This window comes from Trichechus manatus, unplaced genomic scaffold (assembly GCF_000243295.1).
Source record: "Trichechus manatus latirostris isolate Lorelei unplaced genomic scaffold, TriManLat1.0 scaffold00028, whole genome shotgun sequence".
NCBI classification, from domain to species: domain Eukaryota; kingdom Metazoa; phylum Chordata; class Mammalia; order Sirenia; family Trichechidae; genus Trichechus; species Trichechus manatus.
In genome coordinates this window covers 19,320,288-19,332,464 of record NW_004443964.1, presented here as the reverse complement: position 1 = coordinate 19,332,464, position 12,177 = coordinate 19,320,288, and the positions used below count along the sequence as shown (strand labels likewise).

Here is a 12,177-nt window from a genome sequence, read left to right as displayed (position 1 = left end):
GCTGCGTTAGCTGGTAGGAGACCTCTGCATGAATCTCTCCTCGCTCTCCGTTCTCTGTAAGTTTTCTCACTCCGTTTGGTGTTTGGCTGAGTTCTTTATCTCTTCATTTGATGTTTTAAGGTTTCAGGATTGTTGTATTCTCTGTTCGGCTTAGTTTTTCGGATCTTTGCTGTGGAGGGACGGTGTGGTGCTTCTGCCTAGAGCACCCTTTTGCCGGAACTCCCTTTGCACATTTTTTAATTGGACTATTTGTCTTTTTGTTGTTGAGGTGTTGCAGTATCTTGTAGATTTTAGAGATTAGACCCTTATGGGATATGTTGTAGCCCAAATTTTTTTCCCAGTCTCTAGGTTCTCTTTTTACTCTTTTGGTGATGTGTTTTGGTGAGTATAATTGTTTGATATTTAGGAGCTCCCAGTTATCTAGTTTCTCTTCTGGTGTTTGTGCATTGTTAGTTATGGTTTATATACTATTTATGCCATGTATTAGCGCCCCTAGCATTGACCCTGTTTTTTCTTCCCTGATCTTTATCATTTTAGATTTTATATTTAGGTCTTTGGTCCACTTTGAAGTTAGTTTTTGTGTATGGTGTGAGGTATGGGTCCTGCTTCATTTGTTTTACAGATGAATATCCAGTTATGCCAGTACCATTTGTTGAAGAGACTCTCTTTTTCCCATTTATCAGACTTCGGGCCTTGTCAAATATCAGCTGCTCATAGGTGAATGGATTTACATCTGGGTTCTCAATTATGTTCCATTGGTGTATGTGTTTGTTGTTGTACCAGTACCAGGCTGTTTTGACTACCGTGGTAGTATAATAGGTTCTAAAATCAGGTAGTGTGAGGCCTCCCACTTTCTTCTTCTTCTTCAGTAATGCTTTACTTATCTAGGGCTACTTTCCTTTCCATGTAAAGTTGGTGATTTGTTTCTCCATCTCGTTAAAAAATGCCACTGGAATTTGGATCAGGATTACATTGTATCTGTAGATTGCTTTGGGTAGAACTGACATTTTCACAATGTTGACTCATCCTACCCATGAGCAAGGTATGTTTTTCCACTGATGTAGGTCTCTTTTGGTTTCTTGTGTAGTGTCTTGTAGTTTTCATTGTATAGGTCTTTTACGTCTCTCGTTAGATTTATTCCTAAGTATTTTATCTTCTTGGGGGCTATTGTAAATGGTATTGATTTGGTGACTTCCTCTTCGAAGTTCTCTTTGTTGGTGTAGAGGAAGGCAACTGAGTTTTGTATGTTTATCTTGTGTCCTGATACTTTGCTGAAATCTTCTGCTAGTTCTACTAGTTCCCTTTTTGATTCTTTTGGGTTTTCTGTGTATAAGATCATATCATCTGTGAATAGGGATAATTTGCTTCTTCCTTACCGATTTGGATAGCCTTTATTTCTTTTTCTTGCCTTATTGCTCTGGCTAGGACCTCCAGCACAATGTTGAATAAGAGTGGTGATAAAGGGCATCATTGTCTGTTTCCCATTCTCAAAGGGAATGTTTTCAGACACTCTCCATTTAGGATGTTGGCTTTGTATGAATGCCCTTTATTATCCTGAGGAATTTCCCTTCTATTCCTATTTTGCTGAGAGTTTTTATCATGAATGGGTGTTGGACTTTGTCAAATGCCTTTTCTGTATTGATTGATAAGACCATGTGGTTCTTTTTTTCTGTTTTATCTATATGATGGATTATGTTGAATGATTTTCTAATGTTGAACCATCCCTGCATAGCTGGTATGAATCCCACTTGATCATGATGAATTAGTTTTTTTGATATGCTGTTGAATTCTATTGGCTAGAATTTTGTTGAGGATTTTTCCTTCTATGTTCATGAGGGATATTGGTCTGTAATTTTCTTTTTTTGTTGTGTCTTTGCCTGGCTTTGGAATCAGGGTTATGCTGGCTTCATAGAATGAGTTTGGGAATATTCCTTCCTTTACTATGCTCTGAAATACCTTTAGTAGTATTGGTGTTAACTCTTCTCTGAAAGTTTGGTAGAATTCTCCAGTGAAGCTGTCCGGGCCAGGGCTTTTTTTTTGTTGGGATTTTTTTTTTAATTACCTCTTCAATCTCTTCTTTTGTTATGAGTTTCTTTAGTTTTTCTACCTTGGTTTGTGTTAGTTTAGGTAGGTAGTGTGTTTCTAGAAATTTGTTTCTTTCCTCTAGGTTTTCCAATTTTTTGGAGTACAGTTCTTTATAGTGTTCTGTTATCATCCTTTTTATTTAAGTTAGGTCTGTTGTGATATCACCCATCTCATTTCTTATTTGGGTTATTTGCTTCCTCTTCTGTTTTTCTTTTGTCAGTTTGGGCAATGGTTTGTCGATTTTGTTGATCTTTTCAAAGAACCAATTTTTGGTCTTGTTGACTCTTTCAGATTGTTCTTCTGTTCTCTATTTCATTTGTTTCTGCTCTAATCTTTATTATTTCCTTTTTATGGTGCCTGAGGGCTACTTTTGCTGCTATCTTTCTATTTGTTTATGTTGTAGGGTTAATGTTTTGATTTTGGCCCTGTCTTACTTTTGGATGTGTGCATTTATTGCTGTAAATTGACCTCTAAGCACTGCTTTGCTGTGTCCCAAAGGTTCTGGTAGGATGTGTTTTCATTTTCATTTGATTCTATGAATTTTTTTATTCCATCCTTGGTTTCTTCTATAGCCCAGTAGTTTTTAAGCAAGGTGTTGTTCAGTTTCCATGTATTTGATTTTTTTTTCCTTGCTGTTTCTGTTATTGAGTTCTACTTTTATGGCATTATGATCAGAAAAGATGCTTTGTATTATTTCAGTGATTTGGATTCTGTTAAGGCTTGCTTTGTGGCCTAAAATGTGGTCTATTCTGGAGACTATTCCATGTGTGTTGGAAAAAATGTACACTTGTCTGCTGTTGGGTGGAGTGTTCTGTATATGTCAGTGAGGTCAAATTGATTGATTGTGGCATTTAGATATTCTGTATCTTTATTGAGTTTCTATCTAAATGTTTTGTCCTTCACCAAAAGTGGTGTGTTGAAGTCTTCTACTATTACTGTGGAGCTGTTTATTTTTCTTTTCAGTGCTGTTAGAGTTAGTTTTATGTACTCTGGAGGCCTGTCATTGGGTGCATATATATTTATTATGGGTATATCCTCCTGTTGTATTGACCCTTTAATCATTATATAGTGTCCTTCCTTATCTGTTGTGGTGGATTTTGCTTTAGAGTCTATTTTGTCAGAGATTAATATTGCCACTCCTGCTCTTTTTTGGTTGTTGTTTGCTTGATATATTTTTTTCCATCCTTTGAGTTTTAGTTTGTTTGTCTTTGTGTTTAAAGTGTGTCTGTTGTAGACAGCATATAGATGGATTGTGTTTTTTAATCCATTTTGCCACTCTCTGTATCTTTAGTGGCACATTTAGGCCATTTATATTCAGTGCTATTATTGATAGGTGTGAGTTTACTGCTGTCATTTTGATGTAATTTTTTTTTGTGTGTGTTGACAGTTTCTGTGTTCTGCTTAATTTTCTGTGCTGAGTTCTTTTTATGTATTTTTTCATTATTTTTGATTTTGAGTTTGCTGAGTCTTTATGTTTTTGTTCTTTTTTATTTTGACATGTAGGTTTGTTAGCTTCCTTTGTGGTTATCTTGAAATTTTCCTCCATTTTTCTAAGTTTAAACCAATCTTTTATTTCTTGATATTGCCTTAACTTCCTCACCATATAGCAGTTCTATGACTACCCTGTTTATTCTCTCTTTTTTGTTTTGACATTGTCACTGTTAATGTATTGATGTCTCTGACTCTCTATTTTCTGTCTTCTAGCTTTGATTTGTTTTTGTAAATTCCCTATCTGGGTTGATAACTGGTTGATCTGTCCTGTGTTCTAGTCTTGGATTGTTGTCTGATATTGTTGATTCTCTAACAAGAGGACTCCTTTTAATATTTCTTATAATTTTGATTTGTTTTTCACCAATTCCCTTAACAGCTGTTTATCTGCAAATGACCTAATTTTGCCATCATATTTGAGAGACAGTTTTGCTGGATATATAATTATTGGCTGGCCACTTTTTTCCTTCCAGGCTTTATATATGTCATCCCATTGCCTTCTTGCCTGCATGGTTTCTGCTGAGTAGTCAGAGCTTAGTCTTATTGCTTCTCCTTTGTAGGTGGCTTTTCATTTATCCCTAGCTGTTCTCAAGATTCTATCTTTGTCTTTGGTTTTGGCAAGTTTGATTTTGATAATGTGTTTGTGACTTTCTTTTGAGGTCTACTCTGTATGGGGTTTGTAGAGCTTCTTGGATAGATATCTTCTTGTCTTTCATGATATGAGGGAAGTTTTCTGCCAGCAAATCTTTGACAATTCTCTTTGTGTTTTCTGTTATCCTCCCATTCTGGTACCCCAATCACTTGTAGGTTTTTCCTCTTGATGGTGTCCCACATAATTCTTAGGCTTTCTTCATTTTTTTAAATTCCTTTTTTCTGATTTTTCCTCAAATAAATTGGTGTCAAGGGATTTATCTTCAGTCTCACTAATTCTGACTTCCATTGTACTATGACCGTCTATTGAGGTGTCTAATTCTGAAATTTTATTGTTAATCTTTTGGATTTCTAGTTGCTGTCTCTGTATGGCGGCTAGCAACCTGTTAATTTTGTCATTTTGTTCTTGTATTGTTTTCCCAACTTCCTCTATTGCTTTGTCTATATGTTCTTTGGCATTGTCTGAGTTTTGACTGATCTCCTTCTTGATATCTTGGAGAGCCCTATATATTAGTCTTTCGAATTCTTTCTCAGGTGGTTCCATTGCCTTATCTTCCTCCAGAAGGGTTCTTGGTTCTTTATTTTGGTCACTTGCTGGAGCCATCTTGACCTGCTTCTATATGTTATTTGATATTGACTCTTGTCTCTGAGGCATCAATAACTTATTAGATTTATTTATTTATTGTATATTTGTTTACTGTGTCCTCACTTTTTGTTTTGTTTTGGTACGCCCAAATAGGATGGGTGTGTGAGCTACTTTGGTTGTTGGCATTTTTGAAGCTCTCACATCCTGTCTTCAGGTGATCAGAGCAGCTACTAGGTGTGTGAGCCCAAGGGTCTGTTCACTTTTCTTGTGGGAGTGTGGCACAGGTGTCCAGATCATCAGTCACTGAGTGTGTGGTTCAGACTCTCACCTACAGTCCTAGGTGGTCAGGGCTGTGTAGAGGTGTTCAGAGGAGGCACAGGTATCTGGCTGCAGTGGGGGGCTATGTGTGGAGCATGGCTGATGGCTGTGCCTGGGTGCCTGGGTGGAGGGTGTGTCCCTGTCCCTAGAGTGCATAGTGGTGGGGGGTATTGCAGATGGTCCTTGGGCACCCATTGCTGTTGGCTGGATGGACTGGGAGGCACCAGTAGTTCTCAGACTCCTGTTGTGAGTGGCTAAATGAAGTGCGTGGTACTGCCAGCCCCCAGGCCTTGGTGTGGGTGGGTGAGGCCCCTGCTTAGGGGGCAGGGCTATGTAAAATGTCATGAATCTGCAGCTCCCCCTTGGCTGCTGCAGTTGAAAATGGGCTTCAGGTGTATGCCCTGCTGTTTTATGCTAATGAGAACATGTGGTGTTGAATCGGCCCACACAGATCTGGGCAGGAGCGAAGGGCACTGCAAGTCCATGGACCCCTTATACCAGTGGGTGGGCAAAGGGGCAGGGCCTTCTGACCAGCCCTGAGTTCCTGGCTTAGGGAGCATGGCTTTTTTGATTGACATGAGACTGGTGTGGGAGCAGAGAGCCCTGAGTTCCTGGCTTAGGGGGCATGGCTTTTTTAATACTCCAGCACCTAACAACAACAACAACAACCCCACCCCACCTCCTCTAATTAGGAAAAACAGGATGATATGGCACATATTAACTGCTCAATAAATATTTGTTGAATGAACTAATAATTCTCACCACCTACGCCACCCCCTGGAAACCCTAGTGGTGTAGTGGTTAAGAGCTATGGCTGTTAACCAAAAGATCGGCAGTTCAAATCCACCAGGCACTCTTTGGAAACTCTATGCGGCAGTTCTGCTCTGTCCTGTAGGGTCGCTATGAGTCAGAATCGACTCGATGGCAATGAGTTTACCCCACCCCCACCTCCTCTAATCAGGGAAAAGAGGATTTTTTCATTTTGTCATGTTAATAAGCTGACTGCAATTTGAGGCAAAATTCTTCATAAAGAAGGTCCTAGGAAAATCATCTTGATGGATATGTTTAATTATGGGAGTCAAAGTCTACTGGGAAAAGCCTAGACTAAACAAAAGGTAAAGTGCAATACATAAGAAAGTAACAGGAATTTGTAATACAGTGGGGCTCACTGGCAGCTGGAGGAAGAGGATTGAGGAAACCAAAGAGTGAGTGGGGGGCTAGCAATTGGTAGAGAATAGCCATGATTTTTTCAATTGCCTCATATGCACATTAAAGCTGGAAAATGAAAAAGGGAGGCAGAAGAAGAATTGATGCATTTGAATTGTGATGCTGGTAAAGAATACTGAGTATAGCATGGACTGCGAGAAGAATGAATAAGTCAGTCTTAGAAGAAATTCAGCCGGAATGCTTCTTAGAATTGAGGATGGTGAGACTTTGTCTTCCTTACGTTAAATGTGTCATCAGGAAGACCAATTCCTAGAAACGGACATCATGTTTGATAAAGCAGTGGACCAACAAAAATGAGGGAAATCCTCAATGAGATGGATTGACACAGTAGCCACAACAGTGGGCTCAAACATACCAATGATTATGTGGATGGCACAGAACCTGGAGCCATAAATAAGGTCACCATGAGTTTAAACTGACTCAAAGGCAACTAACAACAACAACAACAGCCATAGAACTTTGGGACAATAGTGTATAGTTGCTTGTCATGCTGTTAAGAACACTTACTCTCATTAACTGCAAATTATCAGTAATAGTTGGTTATATCAACAGCCTTGTTGTAGAATGTATAGAAGCAAGGAATAAATTTTGATTAAGAGCTAGTCAATCTGTGGAAATGATTGGCTACCACATTCTCATTAGGTGATTTTGGACCTCTGTCCATAGGAGGGAATCTTCCAAGTGAAGGACCGGTAAAACATTATCTCCTCCCCAATTGTATTCCCAGAATGTATTTATGATCCTACAGAATACTTTTCTGCAGTCAAATTCAAAAGCTTGAGGGCTGAAGCCTTGAGTGACCTTTGGACTTAAGCTGTGGTCTAAGAAATTGAGATAGGGAATCAGTCTACTGTGAGTGCCAGGAATTCATTGGGGGAAAACTTTGGGATATGTTAGAACCATAATGAAGAACAGAATGTGGATAAATAGCAAGGAAATAGGAAACCAGAATATAGGAGGCAGTTCCTAATTAGAATACAACCTAGCACCGATTTGGTCTAGCAGTTCTTTGACTGGGTCAAATACATGCTGGTTTTGCAGTGATATAAAGGCTGGACCTACATAGGTTACCAATTTTTAAATAATTACAGTGACTAAAACTTACTGTATATAATTTAATCCTTCTTTGACTCAGAAAGCACTTTAAAAATCCACGTCTTTCTCAGAGTCCTCACTTTTATGCATAGTATTGAACAGTTGATTTCTTATGAATACATTGAAGAATAAACCCAGTATTATTGTAGATAGATAACCTTGGATGACAAACAAAGCCAAACATTTGGAGGCAAGAGCTATTAGAGGAAGCTTTTTCTGCCTCTGCACAATTGGAGTGACATTGTTCAGGGTCAGTTCATCTGAACCCATCCTTATTTATGCATGATCTGCAAAAGAGTGGTTTCACACAGGGGCATGGGCAGGAATGGTAGGAAGTTGTAATTGTGAGAGTGCCAGACACATAGGTGCTTAGTAAATAATTATCTGCTATTCACAATGTAGATATTAGGCTATTCTTTATGGCCTTCAGTAGTTTATTTGGTTCATTCAAAATTCTATATGGTATGAAGTAGATACTTTGCAAGACATTGGAGAAACAAAGGAAAGACATAGCCTCTTTTCTTGAGGAGCTCATAATCTCATGAGGAAGATAAAAGAATACATAATTTAAATATTATGTGAGAAGTACCCTACCTATAGTAGACTCTCAATAAGTGTTTGTTAATTGAATAAACATTATTCTGACTATCTAGCTTAGGGGTTGAAAATGAGACTGGTTTCTTTTGATGGGAAACCGTTTTATTAAGGAGGAAAAAAAATATGGTCTTAGTCTTATGTTTCAGTGTGTACAGAGTTATTAATTCACAGTTCCAGATATCATTCAAGACCCGTGATAGCTGGCCCTCTGTTCCTACTTCCACACATCTCTGTGTTATCTTTACATTAGCCTAAGATGGCAGCTATATATATTTTCATAAGTAAAGACAGTATCTGAACTTATTCTTTCTATTATAGGTAACAACATGGTGGATATGGGAAATATTATATTTATATTGAATGAACTACAAGAACAGTATGAGGATGTTTGTAAGTGAGCTCTTGTTGCTACAGCAAGTTTTAGTTATAAATAAATCGTCTTTAAATTAAATCCAAATTTATAGGCTTTATCTTCTGGATTTTGAAAGCTTTCTCTGAACTCTTTACCTTAATTCTTAAATCAGAGAGATAACAACTTAATGTAATATCTAAATATGCCTAATTAATATTGATTATATACAATGAAGGAGCTCTGGTGGCGAGAGGTCTGCGGTTTGATCCCACCAACTGCTCTATGGGAAAAAAATGTGGCTGTCTCCTCTCGTAAAGATTATAGCCTTGGAAATCCTCTTGGAGCAGTTCTTCTGTGTCCTTTTGGGTTGCTATGAGTTAGAGTCAATGGTAGTGAGTTTGGTTTTGGTATATACAATGACTATTATCAATTTTATCTTTTTCTCAATATATTGCAACAGAAAGTCAATTTTAAAATGAAATAATAACACTAAAAAAAGATAAAACTTAGTTTGCAATTTATAGGTCATTCTGACATACTGACATTGACCCTTTAAAAATTTTTACTGTTTTTAGCTATCATTTGTTATTTAGTTTTTCTTCATTAGTACATTGTTTTTATGCGTTCCTGTTGCACATCATGTTACTCCTTACTGTTTCTCTGATTTGTCCAAATATCATTTGGTCAAGATTATCCATGCACACACTTTTAAGAATTATTTGGTTCTGTGAAGCTTGTTAAATACCACCCCCCTCCTTCAAATTAGCCTCTAGCCTGACCTTCCTCCCAGCTTCTCTAGAGGCCAATATTTAAAATGTTTTAGCTGATTGCTTGATATTTATCTTCATAACTCTAAAAAACGTGTTTATATTGCTATTTCTTTTTTTATAATTTATTTTATTTTGTTGTTGAGAATACACACAGCAGAACACACCAATTCAACAGTTGCTATGTATACAATTCAGTGACATTGATTACATTGAGTTGTATAACCATTCTCACCCTCCTTTTCTGAGTTGTTTCTTCCCCATTAATATAAACTCACTGCCCCCTAAGTTTTCTGTCTAATCTTTCCAGTTGCTATTGTCAATTTGATCCCATATAGATAGATTTTAAAAGAGCATAATGCTCAAGGCAGACATTCTTTACTAGTTAAGCTAAACTATTGTTTACTTTTAAGAAAACTATAGGGGATATTTTTGGTTTATGATTTAAAGATTATCTTAAGGCAAGTTTTGGGGGTTCACCCAGCCTCTGTGAATCCAGAAAATCTGGATTCCATGAGAATTTGAAATCCTGTTTTGCATTTTATATTGCAATTTCTTGATTTTTAAATTTTGAGTAGAAACAGTGTCTACTTCCTACTGTTAAAAAAAAGATTTAGCTCTGTTTGATCTTCCCTGTTCCCACCACGCGCACTTACTTTTCATATACTTACCTATACTTCCAATATAGTTATATGGTAATTTAATTAATTTTTATTCAGTATTTATATTAATATGTCTATATAAACCCTATTCACAGCTGAGCCATATAGTATCCATGGTTACTTTCTTTTTCTGTGCGATCCCCTCCCAACTTTGAGTTAAGAATTGTCTTATTTATTTGCTTGTTTCTTAAAAGTATTTTTATTACTAATCCAGGCCCAAACTCTGTCAACCACAAACTCTGTCTAGATAATCCTCTCCATAAGTTTGGATACACCAGGTATTCTATCAGTTTTGTCTTCTTGACGAAATCTCCCTTAGATACTTCTGATAGTCTCCAATATGGATTTGTTGCCCTCCACATCTTAAGTGCAGCTATCAGCCTGTGATTTTCATTCACTTCTTCTATTTCTCTCCTGTATCAGAGCTCCAGTTTCCTTTCCCCTGTGTCTTTCTCTCTATTTCTCTTTTTAAAATTTCCTTATTTTGTTGTGGAGCACATTATCTAGGAACTTACTCAGAAAAGGTTTGTGGGAAACAATTTTTTAACATCTTGAAATTGTCTTTATTCTGTCTTCAGGCTTGATTCATAGTTTGGTTGGGTATAGGATTCTAGATTGGAAATAATTTTCTCTTACAATTTTGAAGTTTCTAGCTTTCAATGTTGCTGCTGATTTCCAAAGCTATCCTGGTTTCTGATCCTGATTTTTCTCTTTGGAAGCTTATAGGATATTTTATTTGTATCCAGTGTTCTAAAATTTCATGATGGTGTACCTTGATAGATGGTTTTTTTTTTTTTTTGCAACTTTTGGTCTGGGTACAGTGTCCATTAGTTCTTTGAAATTAAAAAAAAATATGGTCTTTTCTTTCCTCTATTTTCTCTGTTCTCTCTCTTTTTTTATTGTGGTAAATATATAGGTAACAAAACATTTGACATTTCAACGATCTTCATTTATACAATTCGTTGACATTAAACGTGTTGTTCATCATGTTATTCGACATCACCATTCTTGAATTTTTCCTTTACCCTTAACAGAAGCTAAATGTCTCTCTAACTCTTATTATTTGGATGTTTGATGCCCTGGACTGGTTCTCCATTTTTTTTAAAAAATCATTTTTTCTACTGCTTTCCTTTTTGTTTTGCTTTCTGGGAGACTTTCTTTCTTTTCTTTCTTTTACTATGTTTTGTTCTGTTATACAGAAGTTTCCCTGAGTTGGAGCTGACTCAAGGGCAACTAACACTAAATAGTTAGAATGCAGTTTGATTTGCTCAGGCCACACTTGTAGTGGGTTAAAGGACATCTGTTTTCTATGTAGAGAGGTAAAGGATTAGAATCATGCTACTGCAGTTTCCATTTCTCTGAAATATAGCTGCTGCCAGTCCTTTTTTCTCACAGACAACTCCATAATTAATTTTTCCTGTGATTTTTTTTTATTGTGCTTTAGATGAAGGTTTACAGAGCAAATTAGTTTCTCATTGAACAATTAATACACATATTGTTTTGTGACATTGGTTGCCAATACCATGGTGTGTCAACAGTCTCCCCTTCTCAACGTTGGGTTCCCTATTACCAGCTTTCTTGTCCCCTTCTGCCTTCTCGTCCTTGCCCCTGTGCTGGTATGCCCATTAAGACTCATTTTGTTTTATGGGCCTATCTACTCTTTGGCTGAAGGGTGAACCTCAGGAGTGACTTCAGTACTGAGTTAAAAGGATGTCTGGGAGCCATACTCGGAGTGTTTCTCTAGTCTCCGTCAGACCGGTAAGTCTTTTTGTGTTTGAGTTAGAATTTTGTTCTACATTTTTCTCCAACTCTGTCCAGGATCCTCTATTGTGCTCCTGTCAGAGCAGTTGGTGGTGGTAGCTGGGCACCATCTAGTTGATCTGGATTCAGTCTGGTAGAGGCTGTGGTAGTTGTGGTCCATTAGTCCTTTGGGACCAATATTTCCCTTGTCTCTTTGGTTTTCTTCATTCTGGGAGATTTTCTTAACTTTATCTTCTATTTCTTCTATTTAACCTTTCTTCTGTGTAACTTTTTCAATTTTCAAAAGCTCTTTTTTGTTCTCTGAATGTTTTTTTATTTTAAAATCCTCCTCTTGTTTCATGGACACTCCTTTTCTTGTTTTTTTGTATGTAATTAATATCTTCTAAAACACTGAGGTTATTGATAATGTTTTAAAAAATTTCCTTTTCATTTGTATTCTCTTTCTTCCAAGTTGCTTTTCTCTATTTTTCATTTTAGAGGCATTTCTCAGATGTCTGGTGATCTTTGGTTGTCTGTTCATATTTGAGAATGGTGAACTAAAAAGTTGTTTGGAAGCTCTGAGACTGAGGTTAGAACTAATTGACTATG

The 12,177-nt window shown here is 37.0% G+C and overlaps 1 protein-coding gene across 1 annotated transcript in view; it reads left to right on the top strand.

Moving 5' to 3' along the window:
• Positions 1-12,177, top strand: part of LOC101342993 (uncharacterized) — a 512,538-nt gene that overhangs the window by 40,813 nt on the left and 459,548 nt on the right. The window contains exon 9 of the mRNA XM_023729385.1: positions 8,366-8,437. Within this exon, the coding sequence (XP_023585153.1) occupies positions 8,366-8,437 (72 nt within the window). The remainder of the gene's footprint in view (positions 1-8,365; positions 8,438-12,177) is intronic.